This window comes from Chinchilla lanigera, unplaced genomic scaffold (assembly GCF_000276665.1).
Source record: "Chinchilla lanigera isolate Chin_1 unplaced genomic scaffold, ChiLan1.0 scaffold00051, whole genome shotgun sequence".
Lineage (NCBI taxonomy): Eukaryota > Metazoa > Chordata > Mammalia > Rodentia > Chinchillidae > Chinchilla > Chinchilla lanigera.
This window is the reverse complement of record NW_004955452.1, coordinates 13,195,736-13,214,432: the sequence shown is the minus strand read 5'-3', so window position 1 is coordinate 13,214,432 and position 18,697 is coordinate 13,195,736. Positions and strand designations below refer to the sequence as shown.

At 40.0% G+C, this 18,697-nt stretch overlaps 1 protein-coding gene across 1 annotated transcript in view; it reads right to left on the bottom strand.

Annotated features, from left to right (window-relative positions):
* Zmym1 (zinc finger, MYM-type 1) overlaps window positions 1–18,153 on the bottom strand; it is a gene marked incomplete at its 3' end in the record, with an annotated part of 32,004 nt that extends 13,851 nt beyond the window's left edge. Inside the window, 5 exon segments of the mRNA XM_013519699.1 lie at window positions 4,721–4,970; window positions 5,149–5,218; window positions 9,678–9,819; window positions 10,794–10,848; window positions 18,060–18,153. Coding sequence (XP_013375153.1) covers window positions 4,721–4,970; window positions 5,149–5,218; window positions 9,678–9,773 — 416 coding nt within the window. The 5' untranslated portion in view covers window positions 9,774–9,819; window positions 10,794–10,848; window positions 18,060–18,153.
* Between the last annotated feature and the right edge of the window lie 544 nt (window positions 18,154–18,697).

Below are 18,697 nucleotides of genomic sequence, written 5' to 3'. Positions count from 1 at the left end.
AAAATCACATGCAGTATGATTTCACTGATGTGAAATATTCAGGACAGGTCCACAGGAAGAATGTAGACTGATGGTTACTAGGAGTTAGGAAGAAAGAGTGGGGAGAAACTGCTTAATAAATAAAGCAACTTACTTTGGGGTGATAGGAACATTTTGGAATAAGGTAGAGGTAACAACTGTCCAACACTCTGAGTATACTAAATGCCAATGAAATGGTTAATTTTTTTGTTACATAAATTTCACCTCAATGAACTGAGAAAAGAAAAAGCCCAGGTAAAACAGCCTGGGCTTTAGCACATATCAAGGCAGTGGCACCAAAATGTACCTATATACATGTTATTCCCTTCCGCACATTTGCTGTAAAACAAACCATGTCAGTTTCACTTAAGGATGTCCTTAATGAAACTGTATTTTTAACTTATTATGATCCCACAGTACATTATTTTAATATTCTGTGTGACAAAATGGCATGAAGGACTTCTCCAGCCGACCAAAGGTTGATGACTGTCTCAAGACAAAGCCTGTATGAGAATGTAAAGTTACGACCTGAATTAGCTACTTTTTTCATGGATCACATTTTCATTTGAACATACTGAAAAATTATTATTCAGAAGTGGGTATTTACAGACAATTTCTAGCAAATTAAAAAGTTAGACTATCATTTCAAGGAAAACAATGACAGTATTTACTGACAGTAATAAAATTCAAGCTTTCCACTAAAAATTAGAATTTTTGGAAAATGTTTATCTGCCACTTCCAGCTTGCTCACTTCCCAACATGTGAAGAGTTTGCTGATGAGACTGGTGGTCATCTGTAAAATACTGCATCATGAAATGTGTCAACATTTGGAAGAGCTCTAGAACTCACTGAACCAACTATTTTCCAAATGATGACACCATAATGTTACAAAAATCATTCATGGGTAAAACATACATTCAAAGAACAAGACACATTAATAAAAATAAGACATCCATCTTTTCCAATTACGTATCTGTGAGGCCATATTTCCTTAGCAAAACAAATATGAAAATCCAGCCAGTCATTTATAAACCTGGTGCAATAATTCATTTTTCATTTTCTTTTTTTTTCTTGTCTTTTTGAGACAGGGTCTTGCTATGCAGTTCAGGCTGGCTTTGAACTCACTTTGTAGCCCGGGCTAGCCTTGAATCTGCAGCAGTCATCTTTTTTTTTTTTTTTTTGGTTTTTCTCTGGTACCGGGAATGCAGCAATCATCTTGCCGCAGCCTCCTAAGTGCTTGGATTACAGATGTGTGCCAACACACCTGGGCAACAATTCATTTTTCCAATTTTTAAAAGTATGGCCATTTTTCATTAGAATTTTAAATTCCTAACACAGTAAATTTGACGAATATAACCTATACAAGCACAGCCTCTCAGGGTTTCAATCTTTTTTTTTTTTTTTGGTGGTACTCGGGATTGAATCTAAGGCCTTTGCATTGAGCAACATCCTTGGCCCTTAATTTTTAAATTTTAAGAAAGGGTCTTGATAAATTGTCCTGGCCGGGCTCAAGCTTGCAATCCTCCCGCCTCAGCCTCTCAGAGTCTGGGATTACAAGTATAAACTGCTACACCTGGCTGAAGTCTTTAATAATTTTTACGAGTGTAAAAAAAGCTGCGTACATTGCATGGACCTGTAGTCCCAGCGACTTGGGAAGCCAAGGATGGCTTGAGTCCAGGAGTTCCAGGCCAGACTGGGAAAAATAAGTGAAACCTAGCCCCATTAAACAAACAAACACACAAACACCCTCTGCAAAGTGTAAAGGGTTTCTAAAATTAAATGTTTGAGAAGTGCCACTATGATAAATACAAAGACATTTGGATTTTTAGGACCTTCGGAACAGTTTTTCAGATGAATTTCTCCTGAAAGCAATACTTTAGCACTTCAACATTTAAAAATTTTTAAGGCCTTTCCACCTTCCTATCCTAATGTAAAAGTTTTGTAACATTATCACATCAGTGATTCTACCCGTTAAAAATATAGCTAGCTCTAGCAAAAATGTTATTCCTATATTTCACTTGACAGGATACACAGTGTTCCAGGCAATGTTAGGTTATTTTTGGAACCAGGAATTGAACTCAGGACCTTACACTTGCCAGGCAGGTACTGTGCTGCTGGGCTATATCCCCGGCCCAACGTTAGGCTGTTAGAAGGTGTAAAAAGATGACTATCGTCTGGTCCTTAATCTCGAAAGGCTCATTGTTTAAACATGACAAGATGTGCACACACATACAACTGTATCAAAGCAGACCACAGAACAATCAGTTTGGGGAGGCAGTGACAAAAGGATAGCGAGGGGCAGTTCGAGCACAGACAAGGGGTAAAGATATTTGAGGCACACCCTTAAGACAGGAAGAAACGAACCAGACAGGAAACGAGGCAGAGCACCTACACTAGAAAAGGCATGGCAATCTGAAAATGCTTACTAGTTTTTACTGCTATCAGCATACTAGAATGCTGGTTTCTAATCTACTACTGGCTTATTAACAAAACATTTTTAAAAAAAATTTAAAAACTGAATTTTGTTAGAAGGACCTAAAGTTGACTTCAACAAACTTGGAGTAAAAGTTTTGTTTTACAAACTTCAACTTTCCTATAAGTAAATTAAGCATTAGTACATAGGCCTATTTTGGACCTATTCGTTGGTTGTAGGATTTCTAGGACTTGGAACCAATTAGGAGAGTAAAGTGTAGAAATGATACTTCTTCATTGTTAGTCTTCAGGGAAATTCAAAGTAAAAACATACTAAAATAAATGATACTTCTTAAATATATAGTTGCCTAAAACAAATCACAGTTTTTCTAATAAACTTTCAAATGTCATATTCAAAGCTTTCATTTGGTTCATGAAGTAGAATAAAAACTAACCCCAAAAGATGTCAAAAAACCACTGTTATAAAAGAAACCTAAAAAATGACTAAATCTTAGCTAAAATTTTGAGAACTACATTACAAGAGACTAATGCATATAAAATTTTAGACAGCTTTGGTAAAAGCACAAGTTACAATGCACAATGATGGCCTCTCCCAGTCTAAGCATTACAACCACCGTTCCACCAATCTATATATATAGTTTTTAAGAAAAATTTTATTCCAGAAGTAATACTCATCACATAGTGTTGCTCATACTGGATTTCTATGCCTTAGAGAGTGACTTACACACTAAGTCTTTCCTGCTTCAGCCTTCCTGGATCTGTCTGACATGTAGTTAGGCTGGCCCTAAAGAATGTAGTGAGTATACTCCAAATATAGCAAGATGATACCTTAACTTCCCAGGGCCTCAGTTCCTTAAAACCAAAAGAAAAGGTTTGGACTGGATGATCTCTAAGGTCCCTTCCAGTTTTATGATTCTGCAGAGAGAGAAAGCAGGCTGAAGACAGTGCCACATAGCCCAGCGCAATAAAGAGAAAAGACAAAGTATAGTATCGAAGGGTTGAAAAAGTAAAGAGAAAGGTAAATACAGTTCTGAGGATTAAGACTTAAAGCAACAGGTAATATTGAAGCAGCAGTCAAATGAGGAGCTAAAGCCGTGCATAAAAAAGGGTTTGTGAGTTAGTTAAGGATGGAACAGTAACAGTGATAGTTAACATTTATTGAGTTCTTATTACATGCCAGTACTGTTCTGATCACTTAAAACACATGATTTAATCCTCATTAACTCTCATGTTATTATTTCACAAAACAAATGGGAATGCTAAAAAACGAAGTTCTCAATGCTTCTCAAATTTTAGCACGTGTATGAATGTATGAATCACATAGGAATAAATGCAGTTCTGAGTCACTGGGTTGGCTGAGTCTTGATAACCTGCATTTTTTTGGTGTAGGGGGGGACTTGAACTCACAACCTTGTGCTTGCCAGGCAGGTGCTGTGCCAGTAAGGTATATCCCTGGCCCACAATCTGCATTTTTAATAAGCGCTTAGGTGATGCTGATATGGCTGTTTAGGACCATATTTTGAATAGAAAAATATTACTGTAAATGGAAGAAACAACATTCATATTATAGGAATCTAATTCTAAGACATTACTTGAAAAGAATTTACTATATTTACAAACAAATCTGGTGGTCTGTGAATTTTTTTGTTTTGAAACAAGAAGTTAAAATTTGGCATTAGCATTTAATGAATACTAACAGCCCAGAATTATGTTACCTTTGGATTCTCAAAAGGAAAAGGCTGCTGATTCAATCTCATTCTCATAGAAATCTTTGAAAGATTATTAACATGCATGTATGATTATCTATGGCCATCCAATTTTTTAAAAGAATTACATAACTTTCTTTACCACTGCAAGCATACCAATAATCCTCCTGACAGAAAACTTCAAATGAGGGCTGGGGATTTAGCTCAGTGGCAAAGCGCCTGCCTGGCAAGCGCAAGGTCGTGAGTTTGGTTCCTGGTACCGGAGAAAAACCAAAAAAAAAAAAAGAAAACTTCAAATGAAGAGAAGGAAAGTAAGCTTTGGGAGTCACATATTTAAGATTGAAAAGAAACAGAACTCCCATGTTAATTTCTGCAAACAACAACAAAACTATGTTTGAACAATCTATTAGAGGAACTGAAAGTGGAAGCAGCTTCTTTTCATTAAACCAAGGTGACAAATCTTCAGGAAAAAAAAAAAAAAAAGAATAACATAGAAAATTACAACTAAGATTCTGGCCAAGATCTGTGTAAGAAAGTAAAGGGCATAAATTAGAATTATATACTTTGAGCAGTTTGAGCAAGTTGTCTTGGTAGAAGCCGGTACATTGGCAGACGAAATGTATTCAGTGACACATGGTGTAGAGCAGAAAAGCTGAGTAGACCCTTTCCTCTGATAAGCAGTTTGCCCCTTCTGGAGAATTTTTTTACAACCAGCACAGGAAACCTGAATAGCTGCAGTTGAAACCGAAGGAAGCATTTTATTCGTGCCAGATGATGCCAGAGAAAGCTGAATGCCTGTATTCAACTGTGAAGCTATAAAAACAAAACAGGAAGAAAATAATTAGTATTTTCATCAAATTAAGTATGCATTCTTTCATTTTTAGAGGTAACTTCTGGACTTGAAACCCAACTTCCAACTAGGCAACAGTCAAAAGCATTTTAGAAAACTAAATTGGCATATCATATTATTAAATATAATTAAGTCTATTACCACTGTCAGCAAATGTGTTTATTTTCAGCTCATTCTCTTGATTTTTGGGTTGCTGGGCTTGACAATACTCCTAAAAAATAATAGAAAATAATGAATACCATGTATTTAAGAACATCAGCAGAAAATGATAAATTATTCTCAAGTCTGTTCAATGAACCGTATAACTGACTTGAACCAAGGTACACACGTAAGCATTCTCCTTTTGGTACCCTTTCACTGACAACACTAATTTTCCATAGCACTCAAATGTGACTTCAGAACCAACCATCTTTTCGTAATGTCCAAAGACAAAATAACAGTTTAGCTATCTTCTTTACTTTTTGTAAGGTTCGAATCAGACCTGACTTCCCCAGCCCTCAACCTGCTTGCCAGCAGAGGTACTGCTCTCTGCAGGGACTCAGTTGAGTATGAAGTTACATTTCATTGGCAAGCACAGGATGGGAAAGATAAGATAAGGCAAGGAATTTTGCAGGTCCTAGGACATTTGGGACACCTGGAAATACCCAAAAATTTACAACAGACACTTCAAGGACTTTGCCCACTGAGGTGCAAGACTGCCAAAGAACTTTGACCACGGATGACTATTAAAATCTTCCTGCCTAACATCCCCTGCCTTCTTTCCATCCCTATAAAAGGGACACATTTCTAGGGGCTGGGGATTTAGCTCAGCGGCAAAGCGCCTGCCTGGCAAGCGCAAGGTTGTTGAGTTCGGTTCCCGGTACCGGAGAAAAACCAAAAAAAAAAAAGGGACACATTTCTGTTTGGGGCAGATGGCCTTATTGCTTTCTGCCTACCTGCACCCAGCCACAATAAATTCCACACCACATTGCCTCCACACGAGCCTGGTGGTCCCCGCTGGTTCTCCCACCCCCCAGCGGTTATAGTTTTATTTTAAATTCTAGAATTGGGCAACAGTTAATTCCATAAAACAGAGTAAGTGTTCCAATGAGTCAAGCAGAGGCGGCTGGTTTTACAGGTAAAAAAGGGCTGAAGAAGGAATAAACAAAGATCAAGTGGACTGATCCTTTCAAAATTACTGTCCTTAGAAAGTGGAGACAGGGAGCCGGGTGTGGTGGCGCATGCCTGTAATCCCAGCACTCGGAGGGCTGAGGCAGGAGGATCGTGCGAGTTTGAGGCCAGCCTGGGCTACAAAGTGACCTGAAGGTCAGCCTGAACTGCATAGGGAGACCCTGTCTCAAAAAAAAAAAAAAAAAAAGAAAAGAAAGTGGAGACAGGCAGAATAATACAAAAATAACTGATTAATGTGAGGTTACGTCCGGTTACTTTTTGTGTAAGGATTAGGTAGAGGGAATTTTATTATCAGGCCAACTGAAACCTTCCTGTTTGGGAAATTCTGACATTTTCTCTCTAATCTAAGATTTTTCAGGTCATATTAAACAGTTTAGGTTCAGTTTGGTGACATGAAACTTTAGTGACTTCACTGTGATTTCTAACTTGGTCTGTTTGAAGCTCAATGGCCTTCAGTAATATTTAACAGCTTCTACTACGAACACAGAATAGGTACACTCGATGACACCTATTGTCCCTATGTACTTGTTTTAATCATTAACAGCCAACAGTTGTCATAAAGACCTTAAACCCAGAATTGTTTGGACTGAGTGATTTGTTTTGTTTTGTTTTTTTCCCTCCGGTACCTTGTTTTTTTTTTTTCCCTCCGGTACCGGGAACCGAAATCATGACCTTGCGCTTGCCAGGCAGGCGCTTTGCCGCTGAGCTACATCCCCAGCCCCTGGACTGAGTGATTGTTTCTGGCTTTTTTCCAGAACATCAGGGAAGTCCATGGCTAAAATGTCTGTTATGGTTTATATTTAGATGTTCCTCCAAAGCCTCATTCAATCAAAGGTGGGGCTTTTGGGAGGTGATTACATCACTGGTGGATTAGTCTACTGAAGAGTTTATAGCTAAATGTGCTGTCAGGAGTGGGGCTGGGTCAGAAGAGGTGGGTCACGGGGGGCGTGGCCCTGAAATGGGTTTCTCCTTCGCTGGCTCCTCCTCCTGTGCTCAGCTTTGTGACAGCAGTGAGGTGAGCAGTATGCACCCTCCAGTTCCTCCTACAGTGTCTCACTGCCTTGGAACGGGCCAATTATGGGCTAAAAAATGTGAGCCAAAATAATCTTTTCTCTTTTTAGTTGTGGGTGTTAGGTACTGTGTCTCAGCGAGGAGGACAATGACTAAAACAATGTCTAAACTTGATCTGTAAGATTTGACTATTAAAAAAAAAAAGATTTGACTATCCATGAGTTGAAGAGGCAATTGGTAATTCCTACATGGATAACATTCCCCAGTATGATCAACTCAAGAGCAGTAATAACCTCACTTAGTAATGATCTACTTTATGTTACTTCTATTTTTTTTTTTTTTTTTAAAGAGATGGGGTCTCATTATGTTGCCCAGGCTTGCCCCAAATTCCTGGGCTGAAGTGAGCCTCCTGCTTCTGTCTCCCTAATAGCTGGACTAGGGTGTGCACCACCGCACTTGCCTTGGGCTACTTTTTGGTGGAATACTGGAAGTAAAACTGAATTCTCTGATTTATTTTTTTCTTTCATCAGAAATTTCAGTTATTGTGTTTGAAAACCTTCTAAGAAATTTGATTTTTCTTTCTTAAGATTCAAGCTTGAGCCAGTTTATCCTTCATCGGTTCTTTAGTATGTGGTACTTGTCAGCAGCTAGTACGGGTCTTTGCTTTCATGATATGGAAATCAAAACTCAGCATGAATTTACAGAAAAAGCTTTAATTGTAAAGTAAAAGAGAAGATAGGAAAAGACTGCAACTTGAGTAGGGAGTACACTCTCATTCATACAGCGGTTCACTCTCATACAGGGGTTCAGATTGGCTCTGCCCGCAAAAGCAGGAAGCAAACTTTTAAGGATTAACTGGTCTAGCTGATTAATATCTCAGTGCTGGTTTCACAGCTCAGGCTGAATCCTTCCCATCCTTGAGGGGCAATCTGGTTCCCATGTAAGAAGTTCTTATGCCTTGAGGGGCAATTCCAGTCATATGAGGCTCTGCTGGAATCCAAGGTTACTGTAGGTTTAGCTTTCCGACATACTGGCACAGTCAAAACTGCTAACTGTAGATGTTTTCAGTTTTGAAGAGTGATGAGGGAGGCTAGGTAGATTTTAGGTCTAATATACAAGATACTCTCTAAATGACTAAAATATCTATATACAGAGCTAAGAAGGACCCAGAGCTTCACAAAATGAAGCTCAAGCTTTGGTCTGCTTTTAGTTACTGATTGGGAGTCTATTTGCCCAAGGGGAGAGTCATATTTTTTAGCAAAAACCACTTTTAAACCTGTCTTTGGAAAAAACACAAATTGATGCTTTAGATGATTAACAAGTTAAGGGTCCAGGAGTTTGTTCTTTGTCCCTATGGTGGTCTCTGACCATGTGATGAGTATGCCAGTATGTTTAAAAAGGTTTTTTAAAAATTTAAACTAAGTAGCTGGGCGTGGTGGTGCACACCTGTAATCCCAGCACTCGGAAAGCTGAGGCAGGAGGATCATTGAGAGTTCGAGACCCTCCTGGCCTACAAAGTGAGCTCAACGCCAGCCTGAACTGCACAGCAAGACCCTGTCTCAAAAGACACACACACACATACACATACACACACAAATTTAAACTAAGGCTGGGCATGGTGGTACATTCCTATAATCCCAGCAACTGGAGGCAGACGCAGGAGGATTGCTGCAAGTTCAAGTTGGCCTATGATAGGCCAACCTGAACTACATAGTGAGACCTTGTCTCAAAAAGCAAAAAAAAAAAAAAAATCAAACAAAACTAGTACAGGGGCTGGGGATTTAGCTCAGCGGCACAGCGCCTACCTGCCAAGTGCGAGGTCTTGAGTTTGATTCACAGTACCGAAAAACAAAACAAAACAAAACAAAAAACCAAAAACTAGTACAGCATATGTTTAGAATGTTAAAGGCTCTGTGTTAAATCTCTAGCACCAGGAAAAAGAAATGTAAACATTAACACTAATTTGGGTTTAAAAATTATGAAGAAAATCTTTTATGAGTTTAAAATGTATTCTACACATGACAGCCCACACCTATAATCCGAGCTCTCTCAGGGGCGGAGGGAAAAGGCGGCAAGCTCAAATTCAGAACGGACAATTAGTGACTTAAGGTGACTCTGTCCCCTACCCAAAACAAAAAGCTGAAATAATGCATGAACTGTACTACTCAATGGAGGCAGTAGCATAAACACATAAAATTAGTTACTTGTATTATTTCCAATTAAGAAAAACAAAAATGTGTTAACCTTATCAAGGTCAATTACACCCTAAGCAATCTTTTTATCTACCTAAAAGCCCATCTCCACATAGTTTATTTTTCTTTCAAAGCACTTTCTTGGCACTTAACATCATATACCTTATATTATTTTATCTACTACTTTGGAGAAGAATTTGAGTTTTCAACTGATAAATTAGCACCTTTATATTTTTTTTTGGCACCTTTATAATTAAATTCTGCTTTAGAAAAAAGAATATAAGGTAAAATATTTACTTGAGCATTGTCGGGTTCTGTCTTTATTTCATTTAGCTGCCCCAGCTGTAGTGTCAGTGCTTCATCATGCTCACCATCTAACAGTGGTTCTTTCATTTTAGTATCGATGCAAAGGAATCCTCCAGATTCCTAAAATAAAATACTGATGAAGAGTCTAATTTTAAAATGATGCTTTAAAGTATGATAAGTTTATGCAACTACAAAAGGGTGTTTAGATAACGACATCAAGGTTCCTTCATATCACAACTGGCCTCCTTCCTTTCACCCATTATTCAACATAGTTTTTGGCTTTACATTCTTGGAAAAGAAAATTTTTAAATTTTGTGATTTTTGAGTAATTACCAGGATGCTGGTGATCGTTCAGTTCCAATTACAGTGTGGGGCTCTGTTATCCTTTTTACTTGACTGATAGCTGCTGCCTCTGATTCTAAATCTTTTTTTTTCCTTTTTTTTCCCGGTACTGGGGATCGAACTCAGGACCTTGTGCTTGCCAGGCAGGTGCTGTGCCACTGAGCTAAATCCCCAGCCCTGATTCTAAATCTTTAGGAACTCTTTCCCTTCCTGTCACTCTAGCATGACTATGGACAGCAGGGGCAACTTGCTCCATGATCAAAACCTTAGATTTAACACAAGACAAATAAGGACAAGTTAAAGTTGTTACAGGAGTAATTCAGATCTATGGTTTCATTTGGAGTTAGTACATGAGACAAAAGAAATTCTGCCATTATTTTTTAAGCCATTTATTTTCTGAGGTTGGAGTTCTACCACCTCCTCTCAACTCCATGTTTAATTCAGCTTTTATTGAAAAGCTCCTGTCCCTGGGCTGGGGATTTAGCTCAGGGGCACAATGCCTGCCTGGCAAGTGCAAGGTCGTGAGTTCAATTCCCGGTACTGAAAAGCTCCTATCCCAAGGCAGAAAATTAAACACTAACTCAATAAGGCCTGACTATAAGCGCACATGTAGGTCAGATGGCCTCTGTCTAGCCCGTATGGGAATTGCACACAAACTCACTGGAAATTACTCTATCATTATTTAGGAGATTCACTTACTTGAAAGTAAATATACTATACATATCTACCATCAATTAAAAACAAAGCACCTATGAGCTTTGTTACCTTGGCATTCCTTCAAACTTGTGACTGTACAAACTGGAAAACAGTGGTAATCACCCTGAAAAAAAATCAGTTATTTTATAATATTTCTGAGGCTGGAGACAATAACATTTATCTATCTATTAAAAAAAAGATGAATTAAGAGCAGGCATTTTGCTGGACAATTCCTAACAACAACATGCACATTAGAGTAAGTCCTTAAGAACAGCTTTTAGTGCAGTCCTACCCATCTTTCCAAAATGGGGCTAACTTATAGTATGTCAGAGTACTAAGAGTCAAAGGGTAATTGTGGCTGCTTTCCATGCTGGTCAATACTACTTGGTAGTAAGTAATTTAAAACATTTTGATTAAGAGGTCGAAAGCCAGGCATGGTGGCGCATGCCTGTAATCTCAGCACTCAGGAGGCTGAGGCAGGAGGATTGTTGCGAGTTCGAGACCAGCCTGGGCTACAAAGTGAGCTCAAGGTCAGCCTGAACTACATAGTGAGACCTTGTAGAAGAAAAAAAAAAAAAAAAAAAAAAAAAAAAAAAAAAAAGAAGAAGAAGAGTTTGGGCTACTACCCAGTGGTAAAGCACATGACTAGCATGAGCCAGGGGGTGGTGGCTGAGGTCTGTAATCCCAGCACTTGGGAGGCTGAGGCAGAAGGAGCTCTTTGAGTTCAAGGCCAGCCTAGGATACATAGCAAGACCTTGTCTTAAAAACCAACCAACCAACCAAATAAACCAAGCAATTAACCGACCAACAAAAGACCTAAAACAAACCAAAGAAACCATGTATCATTAGCATGCACAAAGCCCTGGGTTTATTCCCTAGCACTGGAAAATTATTTTTTTCTTTTCTTAACATGTTCATAGTGTGTTCTTAACATGTTTACATGTCTGGTTTCCAGGTGGTTCTGAACCACTAGTGGCTCAAGCTGGCAGGAATGTGTTAAACTAAATAAGGATACATCATGGAACAGACAACAAAACTCAGGTTCTCTTTCACAAATGAAACATGATGGTAAAGAAACTGCAAGTTATCAAGAATTACACATACAAATCTTCAGAGAGAATTCATCCCCTTTCCTCTTGAAACTTTAGTACAGTATTGCTTATATAAACCTGGATCTCAAACTGTCTCACCTTCACCATTCAATTCTTCCCTATTATACTTGTGTTCCTACTATTTTCTGTCCTATAAAAATCATCTTGTGTTCAAATCCTGCTTGTTTGTAAATCAGTTCAGCTATGTATTTTATCAGACTGGCAAGAATTTAAGGTGCTTTCCAGGACAGAGTAGGGGAAAAAAGGTGAAGCAGAAAACAGGAGATAAGTGTTTGGAGTCCTGGCTTCTGGGCAATTTAGTGAGACCCTGTCTTTTTTTCTTTTTAAATCGTCCCCAGATTGTTATCCCCCTCACCCCCCCCATATGGGGAATTGTACTCATGACCTTGCGCTTGCCAGGCAAGCGCTTTGCCGCTGAGCTAAATCCCCAGCCCCAACAGTCCCCAGATTTACAAACAAATTCTCCAGCCACTGGCTGACTCCTAAGAAGCATGTCTGCAGAATGGAACTCTAAAAAACCTGGCAGAAAACAGCAGTTGGGAGGCTAATGAGGTGAGAAGAGATAATACCTGAGTAGCTATTTAGAACTGAAAGTTGAAATTAAAGACTAGCAAAGGGAAAGGGGCCTTGTTTAATTAAGAGCAGGCATTTTGCTGGGCAGGTGGTGTAGTCTATATTCCCAGCATTCTGAGACACTGAGGAAGGAGGATCCAACTTGGGAGTCCCACCTGGGCCATTTAGCAAGACCTTATCTCAAAAAAGGATGGGGATGTGGCTCAGTGAGAAAGTCCTGGATTCAGCCCCCCATAGTCCCAAGACTTGACCTTTTAGTAGAGGTCCTAGGAGGGACCTACCATGGGAACAAAGACTACTTCCTTGAAGGAATGGCAAACCAAAGCAGACAATCCCTAACAACATCTAAAACCAATCCTCTGGCTGTAGTACAGTTCTGAGGTACAGCACTTATCTAGCTTGTACAAGGTCTAGGTTTGATCCCCATCACCACAAACAAGCAAACAAACAAAAAAAGCCAATACTCAACAGGGTCAATTAACTTGCTGTTGGCCTGCCTATATGAAATACAGTTCTCTGAAGAAAGTACATCTAGATGCTAAGAATTTTCATCCATCATGAACAGAATACAAAATACAATAAAAATATATGAGCCAATTAAAAAAAATCCCCAAACTGACTGAAAAAAAAAACAAAGCAAGTATGGTGGTATACACCTGCAATCCCAGCATTCTGGGCGGCAGAAGCATGAGGACTGTAAGTTTGAGGTCAGCCCAGACAATTTAGTGAATCCCTGTATCAAAATTTTAAGAACTTTATCCCCAAACTAAAGAAAAACAGCAAACTACCTAAATTCAATAAGCTATAGGAGGGCGGGGTGTGGTGGCGCATGCCTGTAATTCCAGCACGCAGGAGACTGGGGCAGGAGGATCCTTGAGAGTTTGAGGCCAGCCTGGGCTACAAAGTGAGCTCAAGGCCAGCCTGAACTGCATAGAGAGACCCTGTCTCAAACACACAAACAAACACACACACACACACACACACACACACACACACACACAGCATATGAATCACAAACACAATAAATATAAAGGAAAACACAAGTACTGTATGAGTCACACTGGTTAAAACAGAAGATGAAAAGAGAATCTTAAAAAGCAGCAAGAGAAAGGAGAAAAAAAAAATCAACATATAGGGAATTAAAAACAAAATGAAAGAGGTCTTTTTGTTTGTTTGTTTGTTTTCTTGTACCGGGAATGGAACTCAGGATGTCCACTGAGCTAAATCCCCAGCCCCAGAGAAGGTCTTTTTATACAGTGGAGGACCACTCACCCATAAAGATAAACCTGAGATTTCTCTAGGTAAATGGATGCATCTTGAGACCATACTCTTCAGTGAAATAAACCGGACACATGTATAAATACCACACTGTTTTTCTGGCATGAGAAACCAAAAGTGTAAATAAGGGCCAGAGTGCGTTAATAGATACTGTGAAACAGGAAGAAAATGTTCAATGGGAAGAGGAACGAGGGAGTGGGGAGGGGTAAAGGAAGGAAAAGAAAAAAAGATATGTTCTTACCAGAAACAATGAAGGCCAGAAGCCAGAGGCACATCTTTAAAGTAGAGTACTGGGAAGCTGGAGGTATAGGAACATGTCTAACATGCATGGCCCTAGATTTAACCTGTAGCACCACAAAAATAGTAATAAAGTACTATGGAAAACTCTACCTAAGCTCTATAGCCAATAAAAATATGTTTTGAGTGTGGCATCGTTGCACAGATTTGTAATTCCAGCACCTTATGAGGCTGAGGCAGGAAATCTTAAAATTCAAGCCCAGCTTGGGCAATTTAGCAAGGTCCTGCCAAGCAAGCAAGCAAGCAAGCGAAAGAAAGAAAGAAAGAAAGAAAAAAAGAAAGAAAGAAAGAAAGAAAAGAAAGAAAGGAGTATGTGGAGGTGGGGTGGAGACTGTAATTCAGTGCAAAAATCCCGGGTTCACTCAGTAGTGTTGAAAACAAAAACAAAAAATTAAAAAACAAGAGATTCAAAATTATGAGGCTGGAGGTATAGGTACATGTCTAACATGCACATGACCCCTAGATTTAATCTGTAGCACTGCAAAAATAGTAATAAATTACTGTGGAAAATTCTATCTAACCTAGGTGTAGTGTTGCACACCTGTAATTTAAGCACTCCAGAGGCTGAGGCAGAAGAATCTCAAGTTTGAGCTTACTCAGGGCTACACAGGGAGTTCAAGGCCAGTCTGTACTACAAAGTGAGCCCTGTCTCCAAAAAAAAAAAAAAAGAAAAGAAAAGAAAAGAAAAACAAAAAACAGTGAAACAAAGAAATTTTCAAAAAATTTATAACCAGCATACCTATACTGCAGAAATGCTAAAAGAAATTCTTTAGGCTAAACTGAAATGGTGGGAATTTGGCAAAAAGGTTGGAAAAAAGTAAACTTTTTTATTTTTAGATAATATAAACTTGCCTATAGAAACTCTAGGGAATCTTTCACAGCCCACCTTATAAAGGAACTAATAGAATACAGTAAATAAAAAAAAAGAATATAGTAAATAGCACTCTTAAGTTTCCCTTTCCTTGGTTTCAGTTATCTGCAGTCAACTATAGTCTGAAAATATTAAAGAACTGCAAAAGTACACAATTCATTAGTTTTAATAAACAATTCTGAAGTTTTAAATTGCATGCTGAAAGTGTTTGCCTTCCTGTAACCCCCATAGGTTAGCAGAAAGACTATTTTGTGCTGTCATAATGCTTGTGCTCAAGTAACATTTATTTTACTTAGTGGAGAAGAGTAGCAAGGCTGGCAATTCTGATATGCCAAAGAGAAGCTGCAAAGCGCTTCCTTTCAGTGACATATACAGGTTTTGGTACTATTCTAGGTTTCAGGAATCCACGGGGAGTCTTAGAAAGCATCTTCCACAAGTATGGGGGGGGGGAACACTAATATAAGAATTCAGCAATACAGGTTGATATTTTAGAATTTCTTCTCTCATTGTCTCTCTTCAACACTGTACTAGAGGTTTTTTTAGTCAGTAATGGGAGAAAAAAGGCAATCCTGAAAAGCAAAACTGTCATTATTCATAGATCACATGACTGTATATTAAAAAAACCCATAGGGAACTGTAAATAATTAAATTTAGCAAGGTCAATATTTAAAAATTGTCTGCATTTCTCTGGACTAAAACTAAAAATTTTTTTAAAACTATTTTCTATGGCATTCTAAATATTAAATACAGGGTCTGGGGATGTAGCTCAGTGCTTAGTGGTAGAACTTGTCTAGCCTGCATGAAGTCCTGGATTCAATTCCCAGAAGCACACACACAAAAAAACCCCCACAAAATACAGAAATAAATCTAATGAAAAAGGCCAAGACTTGTACGCTGAAATCAGAACACCATTAAGAAAAATTAAGGAAGATTAAAACAAATGGAAAGATACACAATACTACTCAAAGACTCAACTTTTTGGTCAGTTTTCCCAGAATTTAGCTGTGCATCAAAATCCCTGTAGGGATTTTTGTGGAACTTGCAAGGTAATTCTAATGTACCTATACAGAACCTAGAGTAGCCCTGGGGAGGTATTTCAATGCAGAGTAAGCACTTAGCATGGTAAAGACCTGGGTTAAATCCCCAGCAGGAAAGGGAGAGGCGGAAGGAGGGAGAGAAGAAAGGAAGAAAGTAGGGTATGAACACAACAAAAAATAAAACCTCGAAACAGATATACTCCTCTTATTTCTTTGCATTATACTTACTGCTACTAATACTAATATTACTTGTGTGTGTGTGGTGCTGGGAATGGAACCCAGGGGCTCACATGTACTAGGCAAGCACTTTACCACCGAACTACATATACAGTCCTATACTTTATATTTTATATTAAAATATAAATTTATGGGGCTGGGGATTTAGCTCAGCGGCACAGCGCCTGCCCGGCAAGCGCGAGGTCGTGAATTCAATTCCTGGTACCGGAAGAAAAACAAAACAAAACAAAACAAAACACAAAAAATATAAATTTACTTTCAGGGCCGGGGATATAGCTCAGCGGCACAAGCGCCTGCCTGCCAAGTGCAAGGTCCTGAGTTCGATTCCCGATTAAAAAAAAAAATTATATATATATACACACTTTTAAAAAGCTAGTAAAAGCCGGGCATGGTGGCATACGCCTGTAAGCCCAGCACTCGGGAGGCTGAGGCAGGAGGATCGTCCTGAGTTCGAGAGCAGCCTGGGCTACAAAGTGAGCTCAAGGCCAGACTGAACTGCAGAGCAAGACCCTGTCTCAAAATAAATAAAGCAAGCTAAGGGGCTGGGGATTTAGCTCAGCGGCAAAAGCGCCTGCCTGGCAAGCGCAAGGTCGTGAGCTCGGTTCCCGGTACCGGGGAAAAACAAAAAAAAAAAAAAAAAAAGCAAGCTAAAAAAAACCATGATACTCTTAGAGCATTACGTATCAAGTATGAAATATTTTGGATGCTTCCAAAACATTAACTTGTGTTACATTAACAGACATTAAGGAAACAGTAGTTTTTTCTACTGAGTGAATACAGTTCAATTCTTTGTACAGAGCTCCGGCGCTGATCAGGATGACGACATATTTGCGGCAGTCCTTTGTGGATTCGAGCTTGTTTATGTTCACTCACATAAACCCTAGACGAATTCACTACTTTAGTTAAGTACGTCACTCCTTTAATGCTCCTGCCTCAACCTAAGAGTTAAATCGGGAGTGTTGTAAAATAAAGTTCTTATAAATATTGGAGGTTTATATATCTGTGATGAGGAATACAAGTTATCATCAATTACTGGTAATTCAACTCTTAATTAAGGCCAAAATTGCCCACTTCGTTGTTTTGTTTTCTTTGGGCACAGCTAGGGACCAAACTCAGGGCCTCACCGCATGCTGCGCAAGCGTCCTACCGCCGAACTACATTCCCATCCCCCAGGCCCGCATTCCCAGTATTTTCAAGCTTCTGATTCAGTTTAACTGAAAAGTGCGCGGGGATTGCATCCTGAGAATGCTGATTAAATTACGTTTGCAAACCGTGGATGCAAGCCAAGATATTTTTAATGAACTAAATACCGCACCTTCAGGGCCGGGCGTGGTGGCGCACACCTGTAATCCCAGCACTCGGGAGGCTGAGGCAGGAGAATGGTTGTAAATTCGAGTCCAGCCTGGGCTACAACGTGAGCTCAAGGCCAGCCTGAACTGCATAGCGAGACCCTATCTCAAAAAAAAAAAAAGCAAAAAAACCCGCACCTTCATCTAATCCGAATTTCAAGTCCCAATTCAAGAGTGAAAGTTTTATAATTACTTCATCTCTTTTAGCTGGAGTCCCATGGACAACTGTTTGCAAAAGCTGTTCCAAGGCTTTTTTTTTTTTAAATTAGAAAAACCACTGACGCGAGTCACAGGTAAAATCGGGCGAGTGTTTCAGCAAGAAAGGCCGCTCAAACTGGGACGCCGGAGCCAGGGGACGGCGCGAGTCGCCGGAAGCGGGGGAAGGACCCCGACTGTCCGCAGACCACGCCGAAGGGCAGCCTAGCACGCCGCGTCCGGGCTTGGCCAGGAGCTCCCGACCCCCGGGTTCCACGACCCAGAGTCAGGCCTGCGCCTCTGGCATCCCGGCCCCACCAAGCTTGTTACCCTCCCTCCGCCCAGAGAAGCTCTGCCCCTTCCTGGTAACGCGCCGGAGTACAGACCGAAAGCCGCAATAGGAATCTTACTACTTTCGCTCAGGAGGACTCTCAGCCAACGAACGACGCTTCCCACGCGCTCGCCCAAGCCGGCCGCCCGCCGGCCCCGCCCCTCTCCCGCCGTGCCCCGCGACTGAGCATGCGCAGCGCGGCGGGTCCCCGCGAGGGCGCTCAGCCCCGCGGCAAGGGCTACCTTGGGGTAGGCGAGGAGGTGGGAGAGGGGGAGGGGGAAGGGCTTTCCTGATCCTTTGTCCGTGAGGTCATCTTTAGCCGCCAGCCAAATTTGGGTCCTTAAAAGCCTGCCAGCCTCTGAGTGACTTAGAGTCAGGGCAGGTTGATAAGATTTCCTGGTTTGAGATGGAGCTATCACTTAGAAGCTATAAGTGATTTGGCAATTGTGATTTGGCAATTGCTGTAAATTCACCTTCTTCATCCTTAAAATGGTGATAATTATAGTGCCTGCTACATAGGTTTATGAATATCGGGCAAGGTTAGCAAAGAGGTACAGAATAAATTCCTAGAGAGGTACAGAATAAATGTTCGATTAATTCCTTGGAAACTTGCCTCCTGTCCTCTTGACAGTGTACTCCAGTCTAAATAAACTCTTGTTTTATTCTACTCTTGGTAATTCCTATACACTGCCT